Source organism: Camelus dromedarius, chromosome 31 (genome assembly GCF_036321535.1).
Source record: "Camelus dromedarius isolate mCamDro1 chromosome 31, mCamDro1.pat, whole genome shotgun sequence".
In the NCBI taxonomy this organism is placed as follows: Eukaryota; Metazoa; Chordata; class Mammalia; order Artiodactyla; family Camelidae; genus Camelus; species Camelus dromedarius.
The window spans coordinates 6,760,866-6,781,649 of NC_087466.1; the positions used below are offsets into that span (position 1 = coordinate 6,760,866).

The following is a 20,784-nucleotide window of genomic DNA, read 5'->3' on the forward strand; positions in this document are numbered from 1 at the left end:
TTTGGGGGGGGTATCTATATATCATGATGGATGTTAACTAAACTTACTGTGGTCGTCATTTTGCAATATGTGTAAGTCATTAGGCTGTACACCTTAAACTTACACAGTGTTATATGTCGATTATAACTCAATAAAACTAAAAGAAAAAAATAAAACAAAGTGAACTAGAAATAAGTTAATCATCCTATTTCCTCTCAAAAAAAGAGAGCATGTGGTCTCATTAAAAAAAAAATCCACAAACTATGAGAGGAATTTAACATCATAAAAATAAAAAACTTCTATATCGGGGGGAAAAAAAATCTACCAAAAGCAAAGTACAACTGACAAAGTGGGGAAAATACTTGTAACTCATATCACAAAGGATTTAAATCTTTCTAATATGTAAGACCAGCAACTTAATAGAAAACCAACCAAAGGATAAAACTAAAATAAGATCATTTTGATAAAAATCTCAAAGCTTGGTAACAAATTTTGTTGGCAAGGCTGAGAGGAAATAACATTCTCATACATCAGTGGTAAGAGTATAAATTGGCACAATCCCTACTGATGGCAATTTGTTAATACTCTTCAAAAATAAACATATTCCTTTCATTTTACCAAGCAATTCTCATTCTTAGAACTTATCCTACAAATATATTGCACATATATGAAATGGTTTTGCCTTGCAGCATTGTTCTTAACAGTGAAAGACAGGTTAAAAAAAATAACTTAATGTCCACCAGAAGGAGAGTAGTTACACAATAAATTATGTACCCAATGGGATATATTCTGAACATGTTAATAAAAAAAACTTTTTAAAAACAAAACCCCCCAAGCCCCATAAAGAGGCTGCCCTTTTTGTACTAATATGTAAAGCTCTCTGAGCTACCTTATGCAAAGCAAATAAAGTATGGAACAGTGTAAATGAAGCATAAATCTGTATGAAAGGAGGAAAATTAAATTCTATTTGCATGTATACGCATTAAACAAAAGCTCCATGGCATGCACAAGCAACTAGCAACAGCAGTGTCTTATCTTGTGTGATGAGGCGGGACCAAAATGTAGACTCCTGGAAACGGAACCACTGGGTCAATGGATAAATGCATGTATGCATGTGTTAGGTATTACCAAATTCCCCCTCATAAAGGCTGTACCATTCTGCACTACACCCAGTTTGGCACGAGAGTGCCTGTTTCTCCTCAGCATCTCCAATAGTAAAATTTTTAGATTTTTTTTGCTAAGCTGGTAAGAAATGATAACATAGTATGGTCTTTGATTGTTTTTAAATTCAGGTTTGTTGTGGTTTAATTTACATGAAATAACTTTCACTTTTTTGGGGGTTACAGTCATAAACGTATATTCATGTAACACCACCACAATCAAGTGAAGACTAAGAATTCCAATGGAAAAAATTGTAACATGTGAAACTATAAAAACATGTCATACTAGTCCACTGTTCATACACACAGCAGCAACAATTTTATTATGTACCCATTTTGAAAAGATAGAACATGTTTCCATTGGCTATGATTGTAGTATTATCAACAGTAAAAGATAATATAGGGTTTTTTTTTTCCTTTCTTTTCTTTTCCCCCATCCTGTTTTGCCTTTAATTTTATAGATGTGCCATCAAGGTACTCTGATATTTCAGTACAGGCTCAATGATTACTTAATGATTGCTTCTTTAACCACTTTAATTTAATGACAAATCTTTTAAAATTTGACAGTGTTTTAAAATAGTATATATTCTGGAATTTCTCCCCGGCCATTGCTTAGCCTTTTGAGAAGTGAATAAAGAAAAATCAGAGAAACAGAAAACTTTATTATTAATGGTAAATAAAGGAGAACCCAAAAGTCACTGTACTACTTGGGTTTAACATATATTCCCTCTAGCATCATGCCTTCTTCTAATAGATAATATGTGAGAAGACTCTACACAAGTGAAAACAGAAAATGCAATTACATTTTATTGCAAGAAATTTGGAAAACGTATTTTTAACAAAGTTAGCTATCCAAAAGTGTTACCTTAGGCTGTCTCTTAATAGCTCCTTTTCACAAGTGTGAAATTTAATGAAGGCAACAGCATTTACAAGCAAGACCAGAATGGTATCTTAATTACTAGCTGCATTTTCTTAGGCAACAAGAGATTAAATGGAAAGAGAAATTAGTTTTACAAACGGCATCATACATCTTTATGTTACATCCCTCTCCATCAAGTCACAGATGGTTATGTGTCTTGAACTTCCTCATATCATAGCAATTTTCTTTTCCTTGGGCACACCCTAATCCATCGCTCCTCTAAATCATATATTATTTTTGAGTCATTTACAAGGACTGAAGCTGTTTATCAGAGTGATTTAACATTCACTGGCCACATGAAATGGGCTTTTCCCTTATTGGTCTCTACAAGAACATGAAATTTAGAACTTTTTGAAACTACTCGCCCTAAAAGTTTGCAGTGTACTCATTACAGACGTTTTGGAGTAATACTTTGACCTGAACTGATAAACTCATCTAACTAACTCTAATAAAGGGTTCCTGGTTCTGTTACCACTGTCAAATCTAACAACCAAACCCTGGGATAAAGCTATGGCTAATGTTACTTTTGCTTGTCATATAATTCATGTCTAAAAATAGGGACTCACAAGGGCTCATATGGGACTGCTCTCTTCAGATGAGAGTCTATAAAACTCATGCATTAAAAAAACCCAGACATTTTGCTTTGAATCATGGCCAAGTAACTACTATTGGAATAACAACTCCATGCAGAACAACTATAAATTTTGGATTAAACAAAACAAAACAAAAACAAAATAAAAACTCCCTATAAGCACTAGAGTTTGAACCATGTGGATCCACTCATAAGCAGATTTTTTCCAACAGCAAATACTACATTACTCCACGATCCCCTGGTTGACTGAGTCTGTGGAAGCAGAACTATAAATACAGAGGAACTGCACAGTCAGAGGAACTGCACAGTCAAAGGAACCATGTGGTTGAAGGGCTAACTATGAGTTACACATGGATTTTCAACTGTGCAGAGTTCTGGTGCCCCTAACGCCTGTATTGTTCAAGGATCAACTGTACTGTTAAGACATCACTTCTCCCCAGATTGATTAATTAATCCAATCCCACTCACTCAGCAGGCTTGTTTTCATAGAAACTGGTAAGTTCTTCGCAAATTTTATATAGAAATTGATGGCCAAAATAATTTTGGAAAAAAACAAAGATGGAAGGTTGATTTCAAGACTTACTATAAAATTGTAATAATCAAAGCTGTTATTTAATAAATATATAGAGGAGACAGAAACAACTGAATATGCAACTATAAAAAAAAAAAGAATGTCAACCCTTACCTCACATCACAGACAAAATTTACCTGAAAGGGATGGAAGACCTACAGAAAACAGCTAAAATTAAAAACTTCAAAGAAGAAAAAGTAAGAGACAAATCTTTGCAACTTTGGGGTAGGAAAAGGTTCCTTGGGACTCTAAAAGCATGAATTAGTACAAAAACAGACATATGGATCATTAGAATAGAACAAGAGAGCCCAGAAATAAACCCACAATCTTTTGGTCAATTAATCTTTGACAAAGGAGGCAAGAACATACAATAGAATAGAGAGAGTCTCTACAGCAAATGGTGTTGGGATAACTGGACAGCTGCATGTAAATCAATGAAGTTAGAATAATCCCTCACACCATACACAAAAATAAACTCAAAATGGCTTAGAGACTTAAACTCTTAGAAGAAAACATAGTCAAAACATCATCTGACATAAATCTTAGCAATGTTCTCCTAGGGCAGTCTACCCAGACAATAGAAATAAAAGCAAAAATAAACAAATGGGGCCAAATTAAACTTACAAGCTTTTGCAAAGAAAACCATAAACAAAACAAAAAGACAACCTATGGAATGGGAGAAAATATTTGCAAAAGATGAGACTGACAAGGGCTTAATTTCCAGGATATATAAACAGCTCATACAACTTAATAATAAACAAACAACCCAATCTAAAAATGGGAAGATCTAAACAAGCAATTCTCCAATGAAGACATACAAATGGCCAATACAAACATGAAAAAATGCTCAACATCACTAATTATCAGAGAAATGCAAATCAAAACTACAATGAGGTTACCACCTCATACCAGTAAGAATGGCGATCATTCAAAAGTCCACTAACGATAAATGCTGGAGAAGGTGTGGAGAAAAGGGAACCCTCCTACACTGCTGGTGGGAATGTAGTTTGGTGCAGCCGTTATGAAAAATAGCACGGATATTTCTCAAAAAAACTAAAAATAGACTTACCATATGATCCAGCAATCCCACTCCTGGGCATGTATTCAGAGGGAAACGTAATTCAAAAAGATACGTGCACCCCAATGTCCACAGCAGCACTATTTACAATAGCCAAGACACGGAAACAACCTAAAAGTCCATCAACAGACAACTGAATAGAGAAGATGTGGCACATATACACAATACACTGGAGTATTACTCAGCCATAAAAAAGAATGAAATAATGCCATTTACAACAACATGGATGGACCTAGAGATTATCATATTAAGTGAAGTAAATCAGACAGAAAAAAACAAATTTGTATCACTTATACGTGGAATCTAAAAAATATTAAAAAAAATACAAATTCTATTTACAAGCCAAAAACAGACTCACAGACATAGAAAACAAACCATAGCTACTAAAGGGAAAGGTCAAAGAGGGATAAATTAGGAGCTGGAAATTAGCAGACACATACTACTCGACATAAAATCAACAAAGACCTACTGTAAAGCACAGGGAACTATATTCAATTTTTGTAATAACATATAATGAAAAAGAATCTGAAAAGAAAAAATATACATGTATATATATGTATAATTCAGTCACTTCACTAGACACCTGAAACTAACATTGTAAATCAAGTATACTTCAATAAATAATTTTTTAAAAATCACATAGAAAATAGAATGGTGGCTGCCAGGCGCCGCAGAGTTTGGGAATGGAGAGTTATTAATGAGTACAGAGTTTAACAAGATGAAAAGAGCTATGGAGATCGATGTGCAACATTACGAAATTAAAAATTAAAAATGTTTAAGATGATAAACTACATGTATTTTACCACAATAAAAAAATTGAGGAAAAAATTCCTTTGAAATCGATCACAGACCTAGATGTAAAAGGTAAAATTTTAAAACTTCTAGAAGAAAACATTATAAAATAAGATCTTTGTGACTTTGGGGTTGGCAAAGATTTCTTAGGAGGACACCAAAAGCATAAATCATAAAAGAAAAAATAACTTAGACTTACTCAGAATTTAAAATTTCTGCTCTTTTAAATATATACTATCAAGAAAACGAAAAGGCAAGCTACTGAGAGAAACTACTCACAAGTGCATCTGAGAAAGGACTTACATCTAGAATATATAGAGAACAGTTATGACTCAATATTAAAAAGAACCAAATTTAAAATGAGCAAAAGATTTAAACAGAAACTTCACAAAAGATGTACAATGACCAAGAAGCACATGAAACAGTGCTCATCACCATCAGTCTTCAGGGGAATGCAAGTTAAACGACAATGAGATTCTACAACATATCCACCAGAATGGCTGAAGTGTGTTGACGCGGATGTGGCCTAACTGGACTATCATATATTGCTGGTGAGAATATAAAATGGCGCAACCACTTTGCAAATCTATTCGACAGCTTCTTGGAGAGTTAAATATGTACCTCCCTTATAATTCAAGAGAAATTTTCCCAAAAGAAGTGAAAACATATCAACAGAAAGACTTCTGCACAAATAGTCAAAGTAGGTTTATTTATAATGACCAAACACTAGGAAGAACCCCAAAGTCCATCACTAAGTAAATGGATAAACAAAATCTGATATATCCACACAAAGGAATATCACTCAGCAATGAAAAGGACTAAACTACACACAACAACATTAATGAATCTCAAAAGCATGCTGAGTGCAAGAAGCTAGAAACAAAAATGGTCATAACATAGTCATCCCTCAGTATCTAGGAAATAAGTTTCAGGAGTGGCTGCAAAATACCAAAATCCTAGGATGCTCAAGTCCCACAGTCAGCCTTCCATATCTGAAGTTCCATATCTGTGCGTTCAACCAACCAAGGATTGTGCAGTACTGCACTATTGAAAGAAATCTATGTTTAAATACAGATCAAACTTGTGTTGTTCAAGGGTCAATTGTGTATCACTCAATGATATGAAACTCTAGAAAAGGCAAGTCTAACTTACAGTCACAGAAAGTTCTGTGCATGCCTGGGGTTGGGAATGGAGAAACTGACTGGAAAGGGGCACAAGGAAACCTTTTAGAGCGATAGAAATGTCATATATCTTGTTTGTGGTAAGGATTACGAGAAGTGTATGTATCTGACAAAACATCTCAAACTATACAATCAAAATAGGTGCATTTTAAAAAGGACACACTATATAGAACAGGGAACTATATACAGTGTCTTGTAATAACCTATAATGGAAAAGAAACTGAAAAAAAAATTGTGTAACTGAATCACTTCGCTGTACACCTGAAACTAACACAACCTTGTAAATCAACTATACTTCAATTAAAAAAAAGAAAAAAATGGGTGCATTTTACTGTATGTCAACTATAGCTCAGTGAAGTTGATTAACATCTTCTCCACATTAGAAGACATAAGCAAGATTTCTCCTTTATAAAATGGGGATCATAACAGTACCTACTTTATATGCACTGTGATGAGTAAATGGGCTGGGGTTACCATTAGGTCATGTGAAACACTTAGGGCCTGATGTATAATAAAAACTCAGTGGCATAAAATTTTCTTTAAGATAAATATCTTAGCACAAGACTCACTATAAACCACTGGTTCTCAAACCAGGGGCAATTCTGCCCCCCAGGGGACAAAGGGCAATGTCTGTAGACATTTTGGATTGTCATGATTGGAGGGGTGCTATAGGCATCTAATGGATAGAGGTCAGGGATGTGGCTGAACATTCTGCAATGCATGGAACAGTCTCCACAACAAAGAATTATCTGACTCAAAATGTCAATACTGCAGAGGCTGAGCAACCCTGCTGTAAACAAAGTGACACAACAATCCACATATAGAAAGGAAATATGTAAAGTGCACATAATCAACACGGAATTTGAAGTCCAAAATATATATATCTTCTACAAGTCAAAAAGAAAAGTCAAAACCAATAGGAAAATGAGCAAAGAATAAGAACATGACCAGTAAACATGAAAAGATCCTTACCCTGCAGAAAAAATGCAAAGTGAGTATGTGAGATAGCATTTTAAAACCAATAAAGTGGCAAAAATAAAAAATTCTGACAATATCAAATGTCAGTGACAAAACAGAATAGAAATCTATACCATACACTGCAGGTGAAAGGGTAAATAATAGCCATATATCAATACATATATGAATGTACATACATATATATGCATTCCTATTCATGCATTATGATGAATAGTGATTAATGATAGTAGTTACTCCGGGGGATGAAGGGAAAGGGGAGGAATTTAATTATATTACCTTAATTTAAATTACTGTTCTGTTCTCTGAAAGCTGTGTTTTAAAATGATTCCCATTCACTGATCACCTAATATATATCAGATACTCTGTAAGATATACTTCATACCTTTAATTCTGCACAACAAATCTATGTTGTAGCTATCGTAGCTCCTGAGATTGAACAATTTACTCAAGGTACATAGCTAGCTAGTGGCAGAGACAGAATTCAGGCCAAGGGCTTTCTACTGCAAGGCCAGTCCTCTCTCTCCCACAGCAGTAAAATATTATGACCTATGCCCTAGTATTTGACAATATCAAAGTATTCTTGTAAATATTTCTGGCTTTTTATAGAAATATCTCAATCAAGATAATTCTGGAATCGAGAGAAGATAAAGAAAATAGGATGGCAAAAGCAGAGTAAGCAAGGCAAACAGAAGCTATAGAAGCCTCCCCTAAAAAATGTACATAGACATGAAATTAAATATGTAATTTCAATGGTTCACAAATTCCCTGGGAGCACTCACCAAAAGGTATTTGGATTCCAGGTTAAAAATGTCTTTTAAGAAGAAAAAAAAAAAAACAGCAGCCACATTCAATTATTTGAATTTAATTCTTCAAATGTTTGAAGGACCATTCAAATTTCTTTGACCAGAGTTGTACTTTATCAACTACTGCATAAGTGTTCCAAACACTGTTCATGTTCAGAAACTTTTTGGTTTGCCTCAGTAAAATCTACCATCATTCTTACTATAAAGAGCTCTTTGTTCCAGAACTGTATACAAGAGAAGTAATGAGACTGGTAGTTACGTGAAGCGTGTAGAATTGGTTAAACTCAATTGGACATTTTGTATGTAAAGGTTACCTTTGTTGAAGGAGGAAAGTTAGAACGAGGAACAGGCTTAAAAAAGAGGTTGGATCTTTTCTACATCCAGAATCAATTACTAATAAGTTATATCCCATTACATGTCCATATGTGCAAAAACACACAAGATTCAACATCTTTAGCTTTAAAACAAGAAAATGCCACTATCCATTATCTTATTTGGGGGGGGGGGGTAACCATTAGCTTATTTTTTTCACATGTAATAGTCTTTTTCTTCAAATGTCCTTTCTCATTTTGGGGTGATAGTTCATGTCTTTCCTACTCTAGTCTTCATTCCCTCATTTGAGAATGAGAATATTCCCTTATTCTGCCATTTTTATCCCTTAAGCAGATGTAGTATACAAGTATTTAATTTAGTTATGCAGATTTCATGTTCTATCAACCTAGCTAATTCTGAATTACTATATTTTCTTTCCTTCAATAAATGCACCTAAACTGATTACTTTCTTAACCTTTCTTAAACCATATCCCTGTGGTTTTCATGTTTTACTATGAATCTTTAGATGGGAGACAATGTCCATACTGTATAACTGGTTCAGAGTTACACTCCACCCAGTACACTGTCTCCTCATGTATTTTACAAACTTATGTTACTATGAGCAGCAACTGTGCTATGCAGAGAATGGAATTAGTGAACACTTGTGGGAAGACTTCAAAAGTTACCAGAAATGCTCTGCAACATCCTCATTTTTCTTAATGATTAATAAGCCTTGTCAACCACAAATTGATCCGTTTTTAAAGCTATTTATATTTTCAGCATGTATAACACCAGGGGAGAGACTAAAACTTAAGATGACTAATTCCAGGTTTGGCAGTTAATACTACATCCTTGGACTTTAACATCTCCTAACTCTAATATACAGGGGTATAGTATTCAAATCTGTAGACTGTCTATTCCTATCTTTAAGTATAATCTAGATTTTTGACCATAACCTCCTTCTACCCATAACTGAGACAAACTTTTTGTCCTAAAGATTGTCTATATGCCTCAAGTTTTAATTTATTTTTACCTAGAAAAAGTGCACTGGAAAGACTAGATTTTGAAGTTTTTAAAACCTGGATTTGAAACCTTGTTGTTTCACAAGCTAGCTGAGTGACTTTTGCACAAGTAACTTAACTTGGCTCTCTGAACATTCTTTTCCTTTCTTAAGCACGCTAAAATACCTATCTCTTAAGGTTGTCTTAAGGGTGAAATGAGACAAAACATCTCCATTACCTAACACAGTACTTGGCATGTAACCGATGCCCAATCAATAGGAGCTATTTCCAGTTTCTCAGCTCCCTGAAAGTTAAGAGCATGTGTTTCCTTGAAACCTCGCCATCACGGTAACTAGCAGAGTGCTTCACACATTACAGAAACTTAGTGAATCCCAGGAACTGCCTTAGGAAGTCTCTAGCTTTTAGGTAAATATTTCACTACTATTATTTATTATTTTTTTGAAGCAGTCCTAACTCCACTAGGTGTATTCCATATAGATTTACATGTGTTTTAATATTTTTATTCTTTTCACAACCTTTCAACAGCTTTCTATGGTTCTCAGGATATAATTCAAGCTCTTTACTAGGGCCTAGTGATCTATTTAGTCCCAGCTTGTTTTTCCTCTTCACTTAAGAGGTACTAGCCACACTTGCCCTCTACCTGCTCCTCAACCACCACTCTGAGCCTATTTCAGCCCCGCGGTCTATTTCCCTCTAAGAGGAATGCCTCGCCCACTTCCACAGGTGGGGCTATTTAAAGCTTGAGGCTCAAACGTGGCCTCCCGACAGCCCTGCCCTTGATTACCCTGCCTCTCCCACTACCATGCTATTTTATTCATGGAACATCACTTAACCACTCTGCCCAATTCTCCCTCATTTGTTTCCGAGTGAGGACAGGGACTGTGTCTATTTTGCTTTTAGGTGTGTCCCCTATGCTAAAACTGTCTGGTAGAGAGGAAGCGAGTGACCTCGGGCGACAACGCCTCCACAGGTCCAACTTCTGGCCTCTGGGCTGGAGCCTGGGCCGTCGGGGGAGCCTCCCCTGGGACGCGCCACCCTAAGGGCAGACACCCCCTCTCCCACCGGGGCTCGTCGGGAGTGTCGGCCGCCCCTCGCGTCGGGTACGGACCCTGGGGGGACTGGGCTCTCAGGCAGGGGAGGGTGTGGACATTGAGAACTCGTGTGGCCACGGCGGCTCGGGGCTTCGGCCTGGGCTTCTGGAACGTGCGCGCGAGCCGCCAAGCCCACCGACACCTCCGGCCTCGGCCGCCTGGACCCGTCTCAAGTCTTTAATATGGACTTCGGCAGTGAGGTGTCCGTCAGCAAGGCGGGCCCCCTCTCAAAAGCAGCGGGAGGAAGTCTAGTTCTAGTCACCAGAAAACGACTTCCAGGGAACCGACTGGAAAACTCACCACAGAGCGCAGGCTGCTCAGACGCCGCGAGACAACTTGACTGGAGGGAGGAGCCCGCGCAGGGCACGGGCGAGCGCGCGCCGATCTCGCGCAGCCGCAGTGGCAGCCTCGCGCGTCCTGGGTGGGGCGCGCAACTGGGGGGGAGCCAGCCTCTCTCGCGCGCTGACGCGACAGGCAGCGGCGGAAGGGTGTGGACGCGCAGGCGCCGCGGGGGCTCCGGAGGCAGGGAGGCGGGGCCGCGCAAGCGCCGTGAGAGGCGGTAGCGGCGGCGGCGGCGGCGGTGGCGGCGGCGGCGGCGGTGTCGGCGGCAGCTGTGAAGGAGTTCCGGGAAGATGGTGCTGATTAAAGAATTGTAAGTGGGATCAGTGGGCGTGAGCGAGATTACAGGACGGCCGTGGTTGGAGATTCATTGAGAAGTGGCGGAATATTCCTAAGAAGCAGCGAGCCTCCGGCCGGCCGCTCCCTACGCGCGCCCCCTCCCCGAGGCCCGCGCCCCCGGCCCGCGTCGCTGGCCGACTCCGAGCCCCGCCGCCGCGCTACCCCAGAGCCCACCCCCCCGGCGTTGCTGTGGTAACACTGCTGCCTTCTCCACCCGGGCGAAGGCGGCGGAGTCCCGGCCGGAGCGCGTGGCTCCGGTAGGCGCGGCCGGGAGTTTCCGCTGGGACCCGCCTTCCCCCAACCCCCCACCCCAGTCTGAGTCTGGGCCCACCCCCAGGCTCGCGGGTGGGACCCGGCTGGAGCACGGGGCTGGGGATACGCGGTGGGTAGGCGATTTGTCTTCCGGGGTGGAGCCTACCCGTAACCCGTGGGAGGTGGGCTTGCCAGGTAAAAGCATCCTTGGTGTCGGGATTCGGTGTGGGACATAGGCGCCGTGAAGTTCCTGCGGGAGCCGGGAGTCCGGAAAACCTGTGCTGCTTAGAGCCTCTCAGTTGACTGAAGTGGAGAGCTCGCTCTCTCTTCTCCGAGTCTCAGTTGCCACATCTTGAAGATGGGGTGACCCTCTGGGCTCCATGTGCTTCCCGGGGTTTAGGTGAGGCGTTAACATGGTTGGTCGAATAGAAGGGTTTCCAGGTGCATCAGACCGGCTCCGTGGTTTTGTTGAAGGCTTACGGCATTTCCTACCAGCACGGACTGTGAATATCACAGGAAATCTGGTTGGCAGTGAATGTTCGGCTGTCACAGCTGGTTCGTGTTGTCAGCATCCGTCGGGCAACTAGGGATTTCGAGTGTGGCCCGTTCTTGGGTTTTTCAAGTGCTCTTTTCATTTTAAACTCTTTAAAAATTACGGCTTGATTTAACTAACTCCAGACAGCTTATTTTTAGTGTTAGTTCTCAAACTCTTTTTTTAAAGTCACTCCTGCCGCTTCTCTGCTTAAAGCTGTCCAGACTCCTTATCTTATTGAGTAAAAGCCAACGCCTGGGAGTTCTTAACACTGTTTTGTGCTTTGATTTCAGTTACAGCTCCTTCCTTGCCCATTCCAAGCTCACAGGTTTCCTTGCTGTTCCCCCACTATTCCAAGGGAAAAAGCTCAGTTCAAGGCCCTTCTGCTTGCCATCCCCTCTGCGTGAAGTACCCTTCCCTTATCTCACTAATTCACCTCCCTCTCTCAGGTCTTTGCTTAAATATCATCTTCTTAGGGAATCCCTCTCTGAAGATCTAATTGCAACCCCCACCATTTGGTGTTTGCCTTTTCTGCTTTGTTGTTCTCCATAGCAATATATCACCATCTAACGTGCAGTACAATTATTAATTTTTTTCTATTTTACTACCTGTATTCTCTCACTGCATACCAACTCCATGAATCTGTCTATTTTGCAGCCTCTCATATCCGCAGCTCTTAAAATAGTCTCTGGCACAAAATAAGTGTTCAGTAAGTATTAAAAAGTAAAATAAATAAATGAAAAATTATAACTTTAGTCCATGACAAGGATCCTGAGAAAAGACATTTTCAGTTAAAGTTATTTATAGTATTGAACTTTGGATTTGTAAAATTTTTCTTCCAATGTATCGTGCAAATATTATCTCATTTATTACTCTATGACAGCTTTATAATGTAGGTAGGTGGCAGATAATAAAACTTAGGAGGAAAAAAGACAGAAGGAGGGGATAGGTATAGCTCAGTGGTAGAGTGCATGCTTAGGATGCACAGTCCTGGGTTCAATCCCCAGTACCTGTATTTCAAAAAAAAAATTTTTTTTAATTAAAAGAGAGAAAGAAGAAATAAAAAAAGAAAAGGAAATTTACTTGGCACAAGTCACATAGCAAGTGAGTTGCAGAACTGATTTTAGATCATAGATGTAGTCATTTTTCTTTCATTAGTTGTTTCCTCCCCCCTAAAATGGGAATTAAGTGTTTAGTAGATCCCTTTGACAGTTATGCAAGTAGTATCAGGCTAATTCATGTAGAGTAATTCTCATTGGGAATATGCACACTATGCTTTTTTGTGAACCATTAGTTTCATTATAAAAACTTTAATGTACTGAGGTAACAAATGCAGAAATGTGGCCAAGGTGTAATGTGTTTTTCTGAAGGAATTATAAATTAACGTTTCTTGATATTCACCCCTCATGTATGTCTCCCTTAGATTTTTTTTCCTGCTATACTTTGGGGGGAGCGAATTAGGTTTGTTTATTTATTTTTAGAGGAGGTACTAGGGATTGAACTCAGAACCTCGAGCATGCTAAGTATGCACTCTACCACTTGAGCTATACCCTCCCCACTCCTGCTATACTTTTTGAGGACAGAAGCTGTTTCTTATTTTAAACATTCCTAGTGTCCAGCACAGCATCTAGTCTAGCACACTGTAAGTGCTCAGTGTTTAATGAAAAAAAAAAAAAGATTCTTCTTACTTAAAATCAACTTTCTAAAATTGTTTTTCGTCACGAGCAATGAATAGGTCATTCCTATGTGAAGATGTTGGTAAACTGTAAAATGTTTTCGTAAATGTTTGTTGTCTTTAAAAAAATGCCATCTATTTTTGACCTGAATTAAAAAGTTAGAAATGACTTTTTTAGGTTAGGGAGATCCCTTCAAGTTGTTTCTTAAGCAATAGATGAAATTGCCATTATTGTCAAGTCCTGGTTTTAAAGAACTGGTTGGTAGTTCTATTTGGAAGATTATTTTCATGAGGGTTTTCAGGGAAGTTTGAAAATTTTCAAATTGCTCTAAAAGTTGAGTACTGCTTTTAGAAAAAAATACAAAATCAAAGCCTATTTGTTTCTTTGTTCTTACTTTTCCTTAAGCAAATCTTGAAGAAGTTACTCGATATATCATTCATTCAGAATGTCTTAATCAGTCACTTTCATTTTGTGAACTAAATTTCCCTGAAAGTGTATAAAAATAGGGATCTTCCTGCAAGTGAGTAGTTGTTAAAATTACTCAGCAGTGATTCTTTGGTTTTGTGAAACTTCAGGGAAGTCTTTACCGGTCTCCTCTCTGTCGCTTCCTTCCATTTCCTCTACAGCTCATCATCTGGTTCCAGGCCTCGGTGAATCCTTGCCCTGCCTCCCAAAAATGGCTTTTCCCCACCCTTCTGCTTCTCATTGTTTATAACCATCTATAGATGACATCTTCAGGTTGGCAGTAGTTATGTCACTTACTTTTTGGAACAACCTTCTGGAATTCTTTGTTGTCTAATACATTAAATAAGACTTCTTACTGTTGTCTTCCAGGCCCTGAAAATATGCTCCCAACCTATGTCTTTGTCCATATCTTCCAAAGTACACTCCCATCCTGGGTCTTAGTCTTCTCAAACCACTGCTCTCCCAGTTTATTTTCTGTTACTGGGACAGTGAGCAAGTTAGTGTGTACCCTGAGCAGACGGCTAAAATGATTAGATATGGAAGGATTTTGTGGAACAGGTTTATTCTTGATGAGAATGGAAGTTAGTGACCATTGTGACTTGGGGATTGTTCACTGTCTTTAGATGACCATTATCAGAAAGTCTAGAGTGATGAGTGACCCCTCAGAAGTTAGGGAAGAGGGAATAACAGGAGACATGTTACATATGTGGTAGAGATTAAGGTGATGTGAGCATTCAAGCCTCGATGTTTGAGGGGAATAGGAGAGGAATTGATGGAAAGTGCAACTGAAAAGGAATTGGAATGAGGAAGACTACTGGGAATTTTCTATAAAGTGAAAATTGAGGTGAATCCCTGATATTTTTCCCCCCTCCTTGTAGTAGAAAGAGTTAAAATAGGATTTTAGATGACACTGCTGTGGTAGCTTGATGGTTAGGTGGGAAAAGTCTGAGAATGACCAGGCCAAAAAAATAAGTTGCTGTCTTGGACACGACCTATTACCATGAGACAACTAATATTTAAGAATAGCCTTGGCTTTCAGAGTTTATTGTGGAAGTAAGTGTGAAGGTACTTCCCTAAAAAAGTCTGGAGATAAAATACAATATCCTGATATAAAATACTTCATCATAGTATTCTTTTTCAGAATTCATTTCAGGAGCATTATGCCTTTGTACTGGTCCTTTTGTGTGTACAGTAACCAGCTCTCTTGGACAAGATCATACACAGCAACCTTACATTGAAGCTACCCTAGAAGGGGTTATATTTATAAGGTTCAAAGTATTTTCCATGGTAACGTTTTTTCTTATTAGATCTAAAGGACCTTTTACATGTTTTTCTCCATAAAAGTGAGGAATAATTAATTGGGTAGTGGGGAACAGTTTTTGGAGGAATTCATTCATGACATTCAAAACATGTATTCTGGAAAAGTGTCATAAAAACAAAATGCATAGTATATAGATGGAGGATGAAACCATACTAAAAATTTCATGAGGGCAACCTGACCAGACAGTCTGCAAATAATACTTCCTGTACTCTGCAATTTTCAGTGATGAGTTGTCTCTTGTTCCTCTACTCCCCGTAAGACTCTCTACAACTATTTTTTTGAGGTCCTGGAATAATGAGGACACTCAGTGCAAGTGATCATTGAGAGTCAAGTGTGGTGGTTTTATTTCCCCAGCTTAAAAACTCATTTACAACTGTAGTCATTGCGAAGACCGTTTTCCATAAATGGCATCTTGTATTATGCTATCATTGGGTTTAAAGCAAAAGCTCTTTTAAGCGTGGAAATCTGTGTTTTAAAGCACCTATTTCACGTGTAACATATTTTTTATCCCTTTGTCTTTTTAGCCGAGTGGTTTTGCCATGTTCTGTTCAGGAGGTAAGTCTTGCTTGCTTCTGTATTTTATTGATATAGTTTATTTTGATATGCTAACCTGAAGTCATATTTTCATTGTATTCATTTTACCTTTACTTTGCAGTTTATGTGACAAAATGAAGTATGATGTGTTACAGATAATTAATTGTAAATGAGTTTTGTTACACTGCCTTGTTTGGGAAAGGTCTAAGAATGTAGTTTAACCTCCTGTCCAGTACAGGAATTCTGTCTTATATCCCAGGGGAAGGAGATTCTAGCCTCAACTTAGGCACGTTAAGGTTAGGTCACTTGCTGCTTAGAGAAGCAGCCTACTTTACTGTTGGATATTTTAAAACATTTGTCTTTACTTGAAACCAAAATCTGCTTTCCTGTAAAGTTTGCATGTTGTTTACAGTTCCTTCCACTTGAACATAGGGAAGTAAACCTGTTCTGTCTTGCATATGATAACCCTTCAGGTTTTCTTTTGGCAGTTCTCTCTCTTCCCCCTAGCCCTTTTGTTCCATCTTCTCTCTATATGAGGTCACAAGGTTTAACATTCCCAGCACATTCATTTGTCCCGATATAACATGACCTCTAGACTCCCTTACCAGCTGTCTCACTACTGCATGTGTTGAAGTTGTTGCTCTCAGTTGAAAACAGTATTCCAGGCACGGTCCCACCAGCGTGGAACCATGAGGGATCAGTCTCCCCTGATGTGCACGTGGTACAGAAACATCACCTATTCAGAACTTGCATGTCCTACAGTTGTAGCTATCTGTCATAACCAAGAATGAGAATAAAAGCAGAGAAGGGTTCTGAAAAATCAAGATATGTGTAGCAAAAACCCATAAAGCCCTTTGAGTCCCTCTAACTTGTGCACAGTTTGCACTTGCTCGGTTATCTGGTTTTTCTAGGGCTGACACTAGATTAGAAGCAGTGAATTGGAAGTGGGACAAAACAAACTGATAACCTAAGATGTGACAGCTGACAGAAGGCAGACAGAAAAAAAATAATAAAATGCAGGAACTAAAAATGAGTAGCTGTCTGGCGCTGTTTAATGTAGACTTGAACACAGCTGTATATACATCAGTAGCATGAGGTTTCTGTGTTGGAGCGTATTAAAACACTCCAGACAAGCCAAGCACCCCTATTTTTCACTTGTACAATTGACTGTTTGAACTTGAATGTAGAAATTGACATTTGTTTTGGTTAAATTTTTTCTTTTCATTTTGGCTGGTTGGATCAACGTGTTGAAATCTTTCTGAGTCTTGGTATTGTCACCCAAAATAATCTTAGCTTTTTATTATATTCAGACTAAATAAACATGCCTCCTGCCTTTATTTAAGTTATTCTTAAAAATGAGAAAGAAAGCCTAGTAGCATGCTACAAAATATCAGTCCATTAATAACATTTTTTTGGATACTGTGTTTAGTTGTTTCTGTGTAAATTTTTGTTACTCTGTTCCTGACCAAGATCAAATTTAACCCTCTTACTTAGAGACATTTTAATCCTACTATATAAAATCTGAGACACTATTTTGAAGGACTTAGGAGTATTGTAGCATTACTGGACTAACCCTGTGTTGTATCATGAAAACCAAAAGAAGAACTGTAGCCCTCTCAGGAGTCTAAAATCTCAACAAAAACTTATTTTTCATGCATTTAAGAAATGTATTTGATACCAGCTTCCTAAACCCTTCCAAACTGAATATGTGTATGTGTAAATTAACCTACACGATAACATCATCTTCCTGTGGGCTTTTTAGATATGAGTATTTACTGAGCTTACAACGACCCCTATTATTTATTCCTCAAAAACAATGTTAGTTTCGAATGATGAGTTTTTAGAGGTGGCTTTTCTTTGAAAATATGCTTAGAAAAGAAGAAAGCATTTCTTCAGGCTCTCTTCATTGGGAGGAAGAAATTTAGCCAGGTTTGAAGAGATTGGAGATAATGCCATGACTGAGTCACTAGAACGAGTTAGAGCACAAGAACTTGGTTTTTCATCCTTCGCTGGAACTGTTAGAAACTCCAGACTGAAGTAGAACAGGGCTTCCTGCTCACAGGTGCTGGTGCAGGCCACTGGGAATTCTCGTTCCCTTAAAATGAAATAGAAACCACTGTCAGCAATTTCTTGCCTTTTATGGTAATACTTGGGGTATTTACGAATAGTTTAAAAACAGTTTCTGTTTACTGGAGAACTTCACAATTAACAGTTCTGACCCCGGATACCCCAGTACTGTTTCTGTTTAGGTGGACAAGGGCCAAATTGGGCGTGTCATATACATACGTCATGGAAAAGAAGACCCCAGAGGTCTGCTAAAATTTGGACTATAATGGTTCTTTGTATTTGCAGGCTTTTATTATTACAGTTTATATCCCTTCTCCTCATTACTGAGAACTGTATTCTGATTGCTCAGCTTTCTTATAAGGAACAATTACATTCCTGCCATATCTTCTTTAGAATTTTGTGAAATTAAATGAAGTATAGTAGATGTGAAAATGCTTTGGAAAACATAAATGTATATTTATTATTCAAAAAACTGAACCAGATGTCAAGGTGTTGTCTTGATAAATGGATAGTATATATTATTTGTAAGTAATAGCTTTCTTAAGTAATGAAAATCTTGTAAAATATTATAGTTTTTTGAACTGTATAATCATATGGTGTTTGTCTCTCTAAACATATTTATTTCTAATTTGAGTCATGTTTTCATATAGAGCATATGTACCAAATGGTCTGGGTATACTTTTCTATATCTGTAGTAAGATTTTAGCATAGGAGGTTTCTGCAGTTGCTACTGACTTCCTGAAATTCTGTGCTCTTTAATATTTCAGTATCAGGTTGGGCAGCTTTATTCTGTTGCAGAAGCTAGTAAAAATGAGACTGGTGGTGGAGAAGGAATTGAAGTCTTAAAGAATGAACCTTATGAGAAGGATGGAGAAAAGGGACAGTATACACACAAAATCTATCACCTAAAGAGGTAAGCAGGATGTTCACATTTGATGCTTAATCGTTACAGTAAATAATCATGCTTTAACTATCCGGCCTACTTATTAAGCACGTAACTACCTAACTCACTAGTGTTGAGAAGGTACTTTTTAAAACTTTAATGTGACCCCCTCCAAATTTTTCAGCGTGATGATATGTTGTATTTTAATTTTTTGAGAGCCTTCCCCACTTTACTAGTGTTTTTAAATTATAATCTATCTGCTTATTAAAAAATTCAAACAGAAGATTATAAATTAAGAACAGTCCCCACCTCTTGTCATCACATATCCATAGCCCTAGAGAGAAACTAGAAACAGTTTAGCATTTATCCTTCCAGATCATGTTCTATACATACTCAAGTAAGTTTTTTGAAAACATAGAAATGAATAATTTGTATCATTTGTCTTCACAACAGATAAGGTCATACCATACATACGGTTCTGCACTTTGTTTTAATTTTCATGCAGTGATGTATCACAAACATTCTTTTGTGTTATTAATTAATGCCCTTTCCATTCTTTTTAAAGCTGAGTAAAATTTCTTAGTGTGGACATAAGCATAGTTTATGTAACCATTCTCTAAGTGATAAGGTTGATTTCAGGGTTTTCAGTATTTTCCTTTTTGTCTGTTACAGATACTGTTTCTATGAACATGGCTGTAGATAAGCCTTTATGCTTAGGTTACTATTTCTCCCGGAGGAATCTATTATAGGAGGATTGCTGAACGGCCACACTTATTTAAAATTCTGATATTATTGCCACATTTCCCTCCAAGAGTTTGAGAGTATTCATTTTCCCATATTTTTCTCTTTTTAATTTTTGCCAATTTTATGCACAGAAAATAGCCTCTTGTTTAAATTTGTATTTATTAGTGAAGTTGAATGTCTTCATAATAATTGACCATTTGAATTTCTTGTGTGACTTGACTGTTCAAATCATTTGTTCATTGTTTTAACCTCTTTGGTTTGTAGAAATTCCTTTGCACATTTTCCTAAGTTTGACAGTCTCATCTCTGCCTTTGGCATAAATATTTTAAAATAGAAAATGCACACCAATATTTATCTAAGGGCAAAAGATCAGTGATGGTTTTTAAGAGTCTATTTTATTTAAAAAGTCTGTTTTGTCAGTAGCATCCCTGGTTTTGTAAAGGTGGGAGGGAATCTGCCCTGCACTTGGCTTTTTTTCTCTTCACATCACGTAATCAAATAACACTGGTGTTTTGCAGAGCTTTTTCAAGTGGTAGGTAAGCTGTGATGATCACTGTTTTTCATATTTTCTCGGTTTAAGGCTACTGCTTGGTTTATAGTGACACATGAGTATAAGGTAGGGCATCACTTTACAGAACCTTACATTTAGTGCTGTTTTCTCATGGAACACAGCGTTTCTTTGTCTCTGATGCAGGTTGAATGAAGGCAATGGCTTTGATTAATCAATTACATTGAGGACTGTTATTCATTGTTTTTATTAATTTGCTGGCACCCTAAGTTTATCTAAAAATGTGCCATTTGAGAGAAAACTTTGGCATTTTAGATGGTATAATCTATATAATATATTGCTGCATTTACTTACGTATACTCAGCTTTATTTTTCTAGCATTTTACAGTTACTCATTAATTGCATATTACCAATACATAAAACTCGCTTTATTATAAACATTGAACTCTCTGGGGGTTCTAAAATAAACCAAAAAGTTTGATATATAAAATTTTCTGCTGATCTGTGACGTCTATATGTGAATAAGTAGATTCAAAATACCCTTCATTTGAAAACTAAGCGATGGAATACTGGAGAAATGTTTGCTATATTATTGCATGGAAAAGACCAGTTGCTAAACTTGTACATAAATAATATGCTGTATATA

The 20,784-nt window shown here is 37.8% G+C and overlaps 1 protein-coding gene and 1 long non-coding RNA gene across 5 annotated transcripts in view; one reads left to right on the plus strand and one right to left on the minus strand.

The window, feature by feature from the left end:
* Positions 1–10,868, minus strand: part of LOC135319735 (uncharacterized) — a 35,194-nt gene extending 24,326 nt beyond the window's left edge. For all 3 annotated transcript variants that reach the window (XR_010378560.1, XR_010378559.1, XR_010378561.1), the window contains exon 1: positions 10,779–10,868. This is a non-coding gene — a long non-coding RNA (uncharacterized LOC135319735). The remainder of the gene's footprint in view (positions 1–10,778) is intronic.
* A 179-nt stretch (positions 10,869–11,047) lies between these two features.
* The window catches only part of PITPNB (phosphatidylinositol transfer protein beta), a 56,722-nt gene continuing 46,985 nt past the window's right edge, over positions 11,048–20,784 (plus strand). For both annotated transcript variants that reach the window (XM_031442963.2, XM_031442962.2), the window contains exons 1-3: positions 11,048–11,130; positions 15,927–15,957; positions 18,771–18,916. In XM_031442963.2, the coding sequence (XP_031298823.1) occupies positions 11,111–11,130; positions 15,927–15,957; positions 18,771–18,916 (197 nt within the window). In that variant the 5' untranslated portion in view covers positions 11,048–11,110. The remainder of the gene's footprint in view (positions 11,131–15,926; positions 15,958–18,770; positions 18,917–20,784) is intronic.